The sequence below is a fragment of the Podarcis erhardii genome, assembly GCF_964252035.2.
Source record: "Podarcis erhardii genome assembly, chromosome: 14".
Lineage (NCBI taxonomy): Eukaryota > Metazoa > Chordata > Lepidosauria > Squamata > Lacertidae > Podarcis > Podarcis erhardii.
The window spans coordinates 29270897-29284603 of NC_138503.1; the positions used below are offsets into that span (position 1 = coordinate 29270897).

The 13707-nt window shown below is 50.3% G+C and overlaps 1 protein-coding gene across 8 annotated transcripts; it reads left to right on the top strand.

Moving 5' to 3' along the window:
* The first annotated feature begins 71 nt into the window (after positions 1–71).
* Positions 72–13582, top strand: STRC (stereocilin). Of its 8 annotated transcripts, XM_081840552.1 has the most exons (17): positions 72–155; positions 6180–6347; positions 6444–6587; positions 6861–6919; positions 7004–7127; positions 7258–7349; positions 7959–8097; positions 9443–9645; positions 9730–9820; positions 10826–10985; positions 11111–11280; positions 11857–12012; positions 12320–12465; positions 12652–12800; positions 12899–12996; positions 13188–13335; positions 13469–13582. In XM_081840552.1, exons 1-17 carry the CDS (start codon positions 147–149, stop codon positions 13561–13563), a joined length of 2151 nt encoding a protein of 716 aa, XP_081696678.1. In that variant the 5' UTR covers positions 72–146; the 3' UTR covers positions 13564–13582. The 8 variants fall into 8 exon arrangements, 7 of the variants coding, with proteins under 7 accessions (XP_081696678.1, XP_081696676.1, XP_081696677.1 ...); XM_081840550.1 differs by lacking the exon at positions 72–155 and having other exon boundaries at positions 5928–6347; XM_081840551.1 differs by lacking the exon at positions 72–155 and having other exon boundaries at positions 5928–6347; positions 7262–7353.
* The last annotated feature ends 125 nt before the right edge of the window (positions 13583–13707 follow it).

The following is a 13707-nucleotide window of genomic DNA, read 5'->3' on the forward strand; positions in this document are numbered from 1 at the left end:
ATAATGTTTTTAGCAGGCACTGAAAATAGTACAAGGAAGGAGCTTGCCAGGTATCAATAGGCAGGGAGTTCCAAAGTGGAGGTGCTGCCACACTGAGAGATCCTTCTTCCCTTCAGGCTCTCCTGCTGCTCTCACAGGCCCTGCGGATGGAGAATGTGAGTATCACCCAGAAGGTGAAGCTCAGAGGTGGATGTGGAGGTCTGGGGCAGAGACCTCCTTGTTTGACCTGGTCCAGACAGCAGGGACAGGTCAGCAGTTGGTAGGCCCACAGCTCTGAAGACGGCAGACCCCAGCTTGGCTTGGAGAATCTGCCACCTCACCTGCCACCTCACTCTTCTTCAGGAAAGAAGAGCTGAAAAGTGTGGGAATGTTCTGGGGTGCAGGAGAGGATATATTGACTAATTATATCCTTATCCAACTTGTGCTAACAAGTTCCCAAAATATCAGCAGAGTTTATAGACATTCCCCTTTAAGTTCGCAACGGTAACGCTTGCACAGGTTCGCTAGAACCTCTATAATAATTACTCTGGTAATTTCCCCTTTGTTCCCTCTTAAAATACAAGACACGACACAGTCTTTATAAAAGTATAAAAGAGTTTACTCACGTTCTGTTCACAATATGATCCCAGAAGGTAGGCAGGCTTAAAAAGGTTACATGCAGTTAGAATCTATCTTGTAGCAAGATATTACTGTCCTCTCTTGGCTGGGAGCCAAGAGGGCATGTTGCTCCTTCAGAAGATGAAGATGGCAGAGAGGCAAGAGGCAAGAGGCAAGAGGCAAGAGAGAGAGTGGCTGCCTGCCCTGTGCTTTTATCATTACCTGCACAGGTGAGGCCACACCCACCTCTGGTCACATGCGGAGGAAGTCCGTCCCCAGGAAGTTTACCTGCTTGCTGGACAGACATCCCTCCCCATGTTCTAACATGTACACTCTAGGAATGTTGTCATTGACTGCTCCTGTGTTTACATCCCACATACCCCTTCTCAGGCAATACAACATACACAAAACATAAACAACTTTATTCAACCACCCAGAGTCCCAGCTTGACACGTAGATTCTGGAAACTCTCTCTTGGTAGGGGTTTCGTCAGGATGTCAGCAGTCATCTCTTGGGTGCTGCAGTAGGATAGTTCCACAAGTCCATCCTGGATCATCTGGCGTATGTAGTGGTATTTAACCCCAATGTGTTTTGTTCTGGCCAGGAACTTCTCACTCTGTGTCAGCTTCAGGCAACTTTGATTGTCCTCTAGCAAGCTGACAGGCCCTTTTCTCACCAACCCAAAGTCCTTTATGAGTTGATCAAGCCAGGCGATCTCTCTGCAGGCTTCTGTTGCTGCAACGTATTCTGATTCTGTGGAAGATAATGCTACACAGCTCTGTTTATAACTGCCCCATGAAACAGGTCCATCACCAAACATGAAAACATGACCACTTGTTGATTTATAATCAGCATTATCCCCAGCCCAATCCGCATCAGTATACCCAACCAACTTAGGGTCTCTGACGGCTGGTAACCTTAATTTACAATTCATGGTACCCTTCAAATATCGCACCACCCTCTTTACACCTGCCCAATCATGCTCAGTGGGAGAATTCACTTTTCTGCTAAGAATCCCCACAGCATTTGCTAAGTCAGGTCTACATGTGGTAACTAAATACAAAAGTTTCCCAATCGCCGACCTGTAGTCATTGTTGTCTGGCAACTGCTTCGAATCCTGCTGATTCTTCAGGAAGTCAGTAGCCATCGGTGTAGCAACTGGATGTGCATCTTGCATCTGCATGTGCTCAATCAGCTCGTGGATCTTCTGTCTTTGGCTGAGAAGAAATGAGCCGTCCTCTTCTCTTTCCACCTGGATCCCGAGGTAGTACTGGACATCTCCTAGCTCCTTGACCTCCACCTCTTTGCTAAGGTGTTTTACTATCTGTGTATAGTCTTTCTCACTTGCTGTGGCAATAATCAGGTCATCGACAAAAGCTAAGATATATGAGAATTGTCCATTATTTGACTTACTGTACAAGCACTTGTCAGCGTCGCCTTGCTTGTACCCAAGTTGCGTCAGCATTTTATGCAACTTCTGGTTCCAGGCTCTAGCAGCCTGTTTAAGTCCATAAAGTCCTTTCTGCAGTTTGCACACTAAATGTGCCTCATGTGGTTTCACAAAACCTTTGGGCTGTTTCATATAAATTTCTTCAGAAATCTGCCCATGTAGAAAAGCGGTAGCAATGTCTATGTGTTTCACTCTCATTTTCTTGGAGGCTGCAATGCTTAAAAGCATTCTTACGCTGCTGTACCTCACGGTTGGTGCAAAAACTTCATCATAGTCTTCACCAAAACGCTGTGAAAATCCCTGTGCTACAAGTCTAGCTTTGTAGCGCTGCACTTCTCCTTCTGACCCCTTCTTAACCTTGAAAACCCATTTACTGCCAATGGCCTTCTTACCGGGAGGCAGCTCAGTGAGTGTCCAGGTCTTGTTCTGATGCAGTGCATCCATCTCCTCCTGCGCGGCCTTCCTCCAGAGACTGGCTTCTGCAGCTGGCATCTCCTGTATCTCTTCCCAAGTGGAAGGTTCTTGTGGAAACGCCGACCCTGCAAAGTAGGACAACCGTAATGGTGGGACACCTTTGTTGGTTCTGGACGAGCGCCTGACCTCTGGTTCTGCGACCGCATCAGCTTCCTCATCCTCCTCCAACGCAGGCATGTCCCCATCTGAGTCCTCATCTTCGTCTCTGGTGCCGCCAGGGTTCTGGTCCTCTGCGTCTTCTGGTGTGTCGCCTGTAGGGGGCGCTGTAACACTTGAAGGCAGATTATTACTTTGTGGGGTCTCAAAAGGGAAATATACAAATTCTTGAGTCCTTTCTGACTCATCGGAAGAATCCACAACAGTGTTCTTAGTGTCTACCTTTCCATATTCATCAACATAAACCGCATGGTATGCATTTGTCTTACCAGTTTGTAAGTCCATAATTCTATATCCTTTGCCTCCAGAGGCGTATCCCACCAGGATACCTGCTTTTGCCCTGGAGTCAAGCTTGTGTCTGTGTTCCTTGGGCACGTGGAAGTAACACGGACTTCCAAACACACGTATGTGCGACAGATTGGGAGCTTTCCCATGCCAAAGTTCAAATGGTGTGCGCTCTGCACCTTTAGTTGGCAGTCTATTCTGCAAATAGACCGACGTGTACACTCCTTCGGCCCACAGCTTCTGTGGCAAACATGCATCCTTTAGCATGCACCTTGTCATGTCCATAATGGACCTAAACTTTCTCTCAGCTATGGCATTCTGCTGTGGTGTGTAAGGAATTGTGGTAACGTGTGCAATTCCTTCCTTGGCCAGGAGAGCCTGCATTTCATTTGAGCAGTACTCACCTCCATTGTCGCTCATTAGCACAGCTGGAGCTCTTTGGAATTTGTTCTTGACCATGGCAATGTATTCCTGGAGCTTGTCCACTGTCTCACTCTTCTCTTTGAGGAAATACACAACACAAAATCTTGAAAAGTCATCCAGAAATATTAAAATATATCTATTCTTTCCCAGTGAGGGAACATTCATGGGTCCACATATGTCAGTGTGCACTATGTCAAGCACTTTGTTGCTTCTTTGTTCTGCACAACGTGGAAATGAAGGTTTTACAGCCTTCTCAGTAATGCAGCTTATGCACTTTGCTGGAGCTTTGTTGCTCTGCTTTACCTGCAAACCTCTTACAAGATCTCTTTTCTGTAGATCCAGAATGACGTTGGTGTCTCTATGTCCAAGCCTTCTGTGCCACAGGTCCAGATCTGCTTCATCCTTCTGGCTGGAATGTGCCACTTTTGCAGACTGATTCTCTGAAAGATCAAGCTCATATACACCATTGATTAGCTCTGCTTGAGCAAACACTTTGCCATTTCTAGTCACTTTACATTCTCCATTTCCAAATGTGATCTGGAAACCTTTCTTGTCCAAAGTGGACACGCTGATTAAATTGCAGCTCAGCTCTGGTACATACAAAACTCTAGAGATTGTGTTCTCAATGCATTCATTGTTTATATTGCATTTCAGACTCATGGAACCTGCACCTTTTGCTTTAACAATGTTCCCATCTGCAATTTCAATTTCAGATCCTTCTTCATCATTTATCTCATTAAAATAGTCCCTTTTATATGAAAAATGTGAGCTGGCACCTGAATCAATTATCCATTTATTACGTCTATTTTCACGATTCTGGACAGCTAAATTCCTTTCTTGCAGTAGCCATGTGCATTCGCATTTCCCCTTCTTTTCCCCTTTTGGCTGAAAGGGGTGGGGTTTCTTGGCTTTAGGAGCCTTGCAATTCTTTGCAACGTGTCCTTCTTTGTTACAATTGAAACAAATCACTTTCTTAGGCATCTCTTTGGACTTTGTACATTGCCTAGATGCATAACTGCTGTCCTTGCTTCTAGCATTTCTCACTGGAGATTCAGCTCTATCTCTGCATTCTTCTTTTAAATAACCAATCAAGTCTTTAAAAGTCAGACCTCGTCTATGATCCATCAAACTTACAAATGCGCTAAAGCGTGGTCCAAGTGATGATAACAAAAATGCTATCTTTGTATCTTCATCAAAAGCTTTGGGAGTCAAATCAATTCTCTGAATAATCTCAGTGAACTTGTTGATGTGCTCTGTGAATTCCTCTTTTGAATTCATCCTCACTCTGGTTAATTTACACACCAAGTTTCTGAAGCAGTTTATGCTAGATTCTCCATACACGCGCTCAATATCTCTTAAGATTTGAGATGCATCATCTGTACTATTTATTAATGATAGCTGCTCATCACGAAGTCCACTCAAAATTATGTGTCTAGCTTCGCTGTTCATGCGTTTCCATGCACTTATCTTGGCTAAAGCTTCCTCAGACGATCCCGTAGGTTGAGGGTTTAAAGCTTCCAAAATGTGCTTATAATCTAAACATGCTATCAAGCGCTGCTTCCAGTGTATGAAATTGTGTTCATTCAGCACAGGCATTCCTAGCTTTGCATCACTATCAAAAGCTGCTCTAGCCATCTTAAAATCCAAAAATTTGAAAATTCTTCAAAATTTCAAAATTTCTCAAAATTTTAAAATCAAAATCTCAAAAATCTCAAAATTCAAAACAAATCTTCACTGCCTTGGGTCACTGTGAACTCTGAGGGAAGGGGGGGGGTTGCTTAATCCCCACTGCACAATGGAACAAAGGACCATGTGCTTACCAGGAAGTTAACTCAGAAAAATACTACTCAACTCAAAATCACAATCCAATGCAATCCTTCAAAAATACGCAGAAATATGCAATACTGGGGCCAATAACCCTTTGTGGGAATGTTCTGGGGTGCAGGAGAGGATATATTGACTAATTATATCCTTATCCAACTTGTGCTAACAAGTTCCCAAAATATCAGCAGAGTTTATAGACATTCCCCTTTAAGTTCGCAACGGTAACGCTTGCACAGGTTCGCTAGAACCTCTATAATAATTACTCTGGTAATTTCCCCTTTGTTCCCTCTTAAAATACAAGACACGACACAGTCTTTATAAAAGTATAAAAGAGTTTACTCACGTTCTGTTCACAATATGATCCCAGAAGGTAGGCAGGCTTAAAAAGGTTACATGCAGTTAGAATCTATCTTGTAGCAAGATATTACTGTCCTCTCTTGGCTGGGAGCCAAGAGGGCATGTTGCTCCTTCAGAAGATGAAGATGGCAGAGAGGCAAGAGGCAAGAGGCAAGAGGCAAGAGAGAGAGTGGCTGCCTGCCCTGTGCTTTTATCATTACCTGCACAGGTGAGGCCACACCCACCTCTGGTCACATGCGGAGGAAGTCCGTCCCCAGGAAGTTTACCTGCTTGCTGGACAGACATCCCTCCCCATGTTCTAACATGTACACTCTAGGAATGTTGTCATTGACTGCTCCTGTGTTTACATCCCACAAAAAGAACTAGTGAGAAATAAAGTCTAGTCTGGGGAGGGAGGAACTCTCTGGGAATCTTGCCTCTATTATAACCGTTTTGTAAACCTGCAAACTACAGACATGCTTGTTCAATCCAAAATGGAAAGCAAAGCATCTCCCTGTCTGCTGATACTGTTGGGCAGGGGGATCCAAAGCCCCACCAGTACCCCCACCCCACCCCTTGGTTGCCAGTGATGGGCTCTGTGGCCTCCCTCCCACCCTGCCTTCTGTCTCTGCAGGTGACGCTGAGTGGGACTGAGCCTCTCTGCTCGCTCCTCGCTGGCCTGGGTCCCCAATCTCTGGAGGTGGCGGTGGCTGCTGTCTTGGCCAGAGGCTGTGCATGTGTGGGCCCCACTCTGCCCCATCTCTCAGGAGCTCAAAAGGCAGGTCTGCTTCAAGCTCTGCAGGTATCTGGCGAGGCCCACAGGAATCCGGGTGGGGGTGGTGCCCTCAAATGGCTTCAGCCACTCTAACCGCATGTCCCCTTCTTGTGCCTGTCCCAGAGGCATGGCCCAGAGTCCCCTGTCCTCAGTGCCCACCTGGACTGCCTCCTGCCTGCTGTCCCTCTCAAGCTCCTGCAGGTGGACACGCAGGCCCTGCTGGGGAGGAGCAGCTGGCACCGGAAGGCACCTTGGTCTCCACAGCAGGTATGGGAGAAGAGTGCTGGGCAGGGTGATGGGAGGCCAAAGCAAAGGGTGTCGTTCACTCCCTGTGGTGTCTCCATAGCTCAGGCGTAGAGCATGCAGACAGCCATAGGCTCAGCACCACCAGCATCTCCAGGGGAAGCTGGGAATTGTTCCCTGCCTGAAAGCCTGGAGAGCTGTTGTCAGTCCATGCTGACAATGCTGACCTAGATGGACCCACGGTCTGGCTTGTCACAAGCCAGCTTCCTAGTTTCTTTTTACGTTCCTCTTTCTCAGGCCCAGTTCCTTTGGCAGAGCATTGAAGCCAGTGCCAACATGACGGGGGACCTGATCTGGTGAGAGCCAACTCCCCTCCTTCTCCCCTCCTCTGCTAATGGGATGACATGGGTGGCAATGGCTGAACTCTCTCCCCATGGCAGGGCATTGGGACACCTGGCCATGGGACTATCCTGCACCTCTCTGCAGACCTTTGAAGCTGGGGCAGATTTTCTGGCTGTTCTGGAAGCTCTCTACAGCCAAGACCTCCACCTGCCCTGGAGCCTGGTAAGAAGGCATTAGGGAGAGGCCTACCCTGGATGGAAGCAGGGAATGGGCTCAGCGGGTGCAGAGCAATGGGCCCGGGCACATAATGCCCCCCTGCTCAGTTAATGTCAAGCTGTGCCTTTGTTTCCAGAAAGGATGCATCTGGGAGGAGATCCAGAGGAGACCCAGCCTCTCTACTACGGAGTTGCTGGGGCTGGGACCCCAGTTCCTCATGGACTTGCCGTAGGTGACCTGCTTCCCCACCCCGAGTGCCTGTCCTCCCTCCCACTCAACACACCCGGTTAGGTAGGTGGCGGCAAACCTCTTGTGCTGCCTCCTTGTGACCCAGGATTTGATGGGCACTGGACCTCTTGGCTGCATGGAAGCTCCCCCTAGTGGCTAAGAAAGACATCAAAGGTGCTGGGTATGTTTTGGCAAGAGGAGAGAGAGCCATATTCAAATATCTGCCACGGCCTTTCTCAACCTTGCAGCCTTTCTCAACCTGTAGGTCCCCAGAACTTACTGAACTACAACTCCCATCACCCCTAGCTAGCAAGGCCAGAGCTCAGGGATGATGGGAGATATAGTCCAACAACATCTGGGGACCCACAGGTTGAGAACCGCTGTTAGAGGAACCTATAGGAAGAACTTCCTGAGTCTTCAGGCTTTTCAGCAGTGCAGCAGGCTGCCTCATGAGGTAGTGGGTTTCCTGCATTGACTGAGGTGGGGGGGGGTGTTCCTTTCACCCCCTTGATTCTGTGCTACTGGGCCAGATCCAGTGCTCCTCCCTGCCTCCCCTGCCTGGCCTGGCCTGCTTCTTGCTGCTGAAGTGATGTGTTCCTTCCTGGCCAGGACTCACCTGCTGGACAAGCTTCCTGGCAAGTCCTTCCTGCTGATCTTGGACTATGTAAGGAGCCACCCACACAACCTGCTGGTCTTGCCACCCCCTCGACGGGCCGCCCTCGCCCGGCACAGTTTGAAGGCACTACTGGTAAGGGGGAGAGGAGCAGCAACCAGTTTTGAGAGCCAGAGTGGGACAGCTGGAACCCAGTGCACTTTTCCACCTCCCCACCACCACCACCAGCTCTGCTGTGGGTTTATTGATTTGCTTGGGATCTGTGAAATGGGGACAATAGTTAGAGTGTGAGGTCCAAAATGAGCCAACAACCGGAGGCTCACCTGGGACACATTCCATCCTTTCCAGGTGCAGGAGGACCACAGGGAAGGGTGCAGTGAGGGAAATTCCTTGGGGCACACTCCCTCCCTCTCTTTCTATGCCAGAATGCAACAGTGAGCTCTGATGGAGTGCTGTGTCTTCAGGCACCCTGTCCTTGGGCTCAGGGATGGGGCGGCAGCAAAGTTACCCTTCCCAGGCCAAATTCCTTACAGCACCAAGAATGGCAGACCAAGGTGACTGAATTTATGGGACTGGCAGAGATGACCGGCAGAATCCGTGACCAGAGGAGAGAGACAGTGGAAGAAGACTGGAAAAAATTCAAAATCTATCTTAAAAATTGTTCCAGTTACAGATAGGTAGCCGTGTTGGTCTGCCATAGTCAAAACAAAACAAATTCCTTCCAGTAGCACCTTAAAGACCAACTAAGTCAGTTCTTGGTATGAGCTTTCGTGTGCATGCACACTTCTTCAGATACACTGAAACAGAAGTTTCCAGACCCTTCTATATAGTGAGAAGGTGGGGAGGGGTATTACTCAGAAGGGTGGTGGGAATGGGTGATTGGCAGATAGCTGTGATGAGCCTGTTGACGACTCTTAACGACTGCAATAGGTCTTATTGCAGTCGTTAAGAGTCGTCAACAGGCTCATCACAGCTATCTGCCAATCACCCATTCCCACCACCCTTCTGAGTAATACCCCTCCCCACCTTCTCACTATATAGAAGGGTCTGGAAACTTCTGTTTCAGTGTATCTGAAGAAGTGTGCATGCACACGAAAGCTCATACCAAGAACTGACTTAGTTGGTCTTTAAGGTGCTACTGGAAGGAATTTGTTTTGTTTTAAAAATTGTTGTAAAATTTCGGAATGTTAAGATGTCAAGGGATTGGATATAAAGAATTACAGCTGTAAAAACTTAAGTTTAAATTTTTTTAAAGAGAATTAAATATAAAAAGGGATGAAGGATTGCTAAAAAATTTTAAAACAAGAATGCAGTGAAGGGGAGGTTTGGGGAAGTCGTGTTATGTTTGTTTGTTTTTTGTTTATGTTGTAAAATTAATAAAAATTATTTTAAAAAAAAAAACAAATTCCTTACAGCACCACCACTCCTGGCTGGGACCAGTGGGAGCCACCCACCCATCTCCCTCCCCTCTGTATTTCAGCAAAGGTCCCAAGGGGAGGCAGACATCTCAGTGGAGATATTGAGCTTGCTTGGCCCTTTGGTGGGCTTCCTGGAGCCCGACAACCTGGTCCATGCCAATCCTGCAAATCTGCTCCAGCACCTGGATGAGCTACGGGAGACCTGCCTCGATAATGGTGTTGCGGAAGTGCTTGGGCAGCTGCTGATGGCAGATAGTGCTTTGGGGTGAGGAAGGTGCCTTTTTGGACCCTGGCTGAGCTCAAGGCTTCGGCTTGCCTACATGACCACCTCACTGTTTCACCACTACAGGGACCCAGGGCACTGGAGCCAGGTGGAGCTGGAGCAGCTGGGGCATTTGGTGTTCAGGCTCCCTCCGGAGAGCACCCAGCGAATCCCCCAGGTGAGGCAGGGTGAGGGTCTGTATCCATGTCCTTCAGCATTCTGTCTCACTGCCAAATAGCTCTGATTGCAAAGTGTGGCCATGGTGGGTGTGTTCTCCCCACCCTCATCCCCATCCAGCAATCAGCCGCAGACTGCCTCTGGACATGGAGGCTCCACCTAGCAGCCAGCACTGACCTCCAGTGGCATCCTCACCAGTGGTGGACCTACATTTGGGGGGCCCTGAAGCTTGGAATGTTATGAGGGCCCCTTCACAACCTGGAATGAGGTCTGGGTAACCTCTGTTACCTTCTTCACTTAAAATTATTAATAATAATAACTACCACATCTCAGTTTTTGATTAAAATTGCTGTCCTCAATCATCTCACACGTCAAAGTCATTGGTGTAAATAAAATTTTCCTATGCCTTATCATTTTCAAGTTACTGCAACGGTTCACCTTTACAACATCTGTGCTGTTGATTCTCAAATTTTGGGATCGTTGAATTATATCCAACAAAAAATAATAATCAATTTTAGTCATGCAAATTGGGTCTACTACACCCAAAATTATAAGCCATGTGAACTAAAATCACTCTGGGGCCCCTCTGGGATTAGGGGCCCCTGAAGCTTAAGTTTCATTTGTTTATAATAGATCTGCCCCGATCCCCACCCTCTGGACCTTTGCTCATGCACTACTTGGCAAGTAGTTCTTTATAAGAATTATCACACGTTGCATATGTAAAATGCATAATTCTTATTTTTTAAAGAATTGTCAGACATTGCATGAAAGGGCTTCCTATTGTCTCATCATCTGATTGTTTGGGGAGGGGGTGGGTTGAGGGGGTGAAGTGGGGAAAGGAGCCCCACGGATGGGCTCTGCTGTGTCAGTGTGTCCCTGCCTCTCTGGCTTGCTTAGCTGTGATTCCTGCATTGCAGGGAGTTGGACTAGATGATCGCTGGAGTTCCTTCCAACTCTACAGTGCCATTATTCTATGACCTGCCTCTCCCATCCTGTTCTGCTCCAGGTGGTGCTGAGCAAGGACCTTGTGGAGCAGCTGCTGCAGAGCCAGAAGCTGTGGGAGGAGAGTGAGCAGGGCCGGCTGTGTGACCCTCAAGGGCCAGCCGGGGGGCTGCAGGCCCAGAAAGAGGCCTTGGTGAGGAGGAGCCTGGAGGGCTCCCAGGAAGGTGAGCTTCTGTCTGAGGAGCTGCCTCTGAAGCACACTCAGGCTAAGGGGAGGGGTTAGGGACCCTCCCTCTCCTTTTGGGCTAGCTCATTGCCCACCCCCACCCCTGCCGGACTCCTTGTGCAGAACCTGTGCCCAGCTGCTCCGACATCCGGGCCTCTTTCCCCTCGGCCTGGAGCGCCACCCAGATCAGTGCGATGGAGCTGGACCAGTTCCATGACTGCCTGAGCCTCATCAGTCAAGACCTCGCCCTCCGTCCGTATCAGCGCCAGGCTGCTCTCAGCAAAGCCAAAGAGGTGAGTTCTCCTCCAGACTGTATTCTGACCCCAGAGGGTCCCACGGCACTGGGGTTGGGGGTATTCAGCCAAGTCTGACTCAGAGCAGACCCTCCAAGTGTCCCTATTTTCAAGGGACAGTCCCAGATTCACAGAAGCTGTCCCTGTTTCTTATTTGACCCCGGAATGTCCTGTTTTTCCTTAAGACGCCCCTATTTTCATTGGAGAAATGTTGGCGGGTACGTCAGAGTAGACCCATTGGAATGAATGAACCTAAGTGAGTCTCGTCAATTAACTTTAGTAGGTCCCTTCCAGTGTGTAGGCCAGGCCTTGAAAGCCACCCAGGGCCTTGGCTGAAGATGGTTCCTGCCATAAATAGCCCACAGACATTTTGGGCCTCCCTCAGCTCCAAAGGGGTGGGTGGGGGGTTGCCCGGGGGTCAGCCTGTCCAGCCTACAGGGAGGCCTTCCATGCAGTTGGACCTCGAAGCCCTCTTGTTCAGGAGTGGGACATCCATGAGCAGGTTTTGCTTGGGGGGGTGCCTCCACGGTGTGAAGGAAGGGACGGTGGCTTAGGAGGGTCCCCCTGTGCTTGCAGGTTCTGGGGCCGACCTGGGCAATGGGCGCAGTAGAGATGCTGCAGTTGGGTTTCCTGGCCCTCCAGCTGAGCGAAGAGGAGCTACAGGAGCTGGAGATTCCTGACTGGGGAGCCTTGTCAGTGCTGGGGGCCCTGGAAGGCTGGACAGAGAGGCAGGTGAGCGGCCCTTCATTTTCCTGGCTCACCCACTGCATACCTCCCAAGTGTCCTGATTTTCCAGGTAAAGTCCCAGAATTACGAAAGCAATCCCGGCTTCTGATTTGATCCATGGAAACAACTGTGTCCCTGTGGCCAGGTTGAGCTTCAGAGGGAATATGCCACCCTCCATCCCCTTTTGTGATCTCAGGCCTTCTGAGCCAGCCTGGGCAGAAGCTGCCAGCCAGCCAGCCACAACCACGTGGCTTTGCCCAGGTGCCTGGCACAGTCCTGATGGGGCCTCTCCATTGTCTCTCTGCACACCCAGATGCAGGCCGTGGTTGGCAGCCTCCTTGCAAAGCAGCACAAAGTGAACGCGGAAAACCTGGCACTGCTGGACTTGGTGTCTCTCGGGCACCTCCTATGTGGGCTGCAGGTGGCGGAGATCAGGCAGCTCAACAGCCAGGAATTCAGGTAGGGAGGCTGGAAGGCACAGGGATTGGCAGAGGGCCTGGGAGCCCTCTAACCTTGGAGGGGTTGCTACTCCCAGCCTTCTACGGTCGCAGGCAGGACACACACCAGTTTCCAGTTTCTGTTTTGGTGCAGAGGCCTCCACCTGCCTCCCTGCGCCCCGGCTACAGCCCTCTTCCTTCCCCACAGCAAAGCGGCCTCCTTCCTGGGGTTGCTCCATCTCAGCTGCTCTGAGGAGAAACTGGAAGCCCTGGCCTGGCTCCTGGTCACCCCCTCTGCCTTTGGGCCTGTCGCCATGTGGGGCCCAGGGATTTTCACAGAGATTGGGACTCTGGCAGGTCGGTGGCTGTGTGGTGGAGGGAGTCCTTGCTTCGGTCTTGCTTTCGGGGCAACACACCCTGGGTGGGCACCACTGGCCTCTTTCTCTCCTTCCCAGCGGGGCTGCCGGACATCGTCCTCTCCTCCCTCGTCCCAGAGCAGCTTCGGGCTCTGACCCCAGAGGCAGTTGCCTTGATCCCCGCCCCCAAATTTGCAGTGAGTGCCTTGTTGTCCTGGGGGTCTGGGATGGGGAGGGGGAAGCCTGGAGCGGCTTCTCAGCTGGGGCTCTAAATGTGGGCCAGGCAGGGGTGCTGGGCCCAGCGGAAAGGGGTGGGGGTGGAGCATCATCCCCCTTGCGCTGGCAGCTCCTGGTGGGTTCTGCCTTGCCTTTCTCTGCTCCCCTGCAGGTGGTGTTCAGCCCAGCCCAGCTGCTCAGTCTGACAAGCCCCCAGGCATCGGCCGTGACAGCCCAGCAGTACGGACTCCTCAGTCCTAAGCAAAAATGGGCCCTGGAGCTGGCACAGTGCGAAGGGGAGCCCTGCCAGGACCACAGGAGTATGTGCCACCTTCCTTGACCCCTGCGTGCCTCACCATGGGCACTGCCCCCTGGCATGCCACCTCCCAGCGCTGTGCTGCCCCTGGCCTTTTCAGTGAAGCTTTGCTCCTCTTCCTCCTTCTTCCTCCACAGGCAGACGTGGCTCAGGGCTCCGTCCAGCTGTTTTGCTGCTGCTTCCATCTTGCTGCCTCCTTTTGACTATCAGGGGGCCCCTGGCCTTGCAATAAAGCTGCCCCTTTGCACTGACTCTGGCTGGTGCCTGAGACCGTCTTGTGCCCCCCCCCCCCACTGCCTCCAGTACCATGGGGCAGTCGAGGCAACCAGTGTGACCACCTGTCTCAGAACTGTCAATACAGACTGGCAGCATCTCT

Bases quoted from the DNA above. Each gene is read 5' to 3' on its own strand.
- STRC (XM_081840550.1), top strand. From the start codon at position 6,135: ATGGGCTCTGTGGCCTCCCTCCCACCCTGCCTTCTGTCTCTGCAGGTG. The intron at 10,986-11,110 runs GTGAGCTTCTGT...CTCCTTGTGCAG, and splicing joins CCTGGAGGGCTCCCAGGAAG to AACCTGTGCCCAGCTGCTCC. The intron at 12,997-13,187 runs GTGAGTGCCTTG...GCTCCCCTGCAG, and splicing joins TCCCCGCCCCCAAATTTGCA to GTGGTGTTCAGCCCAGCCCA.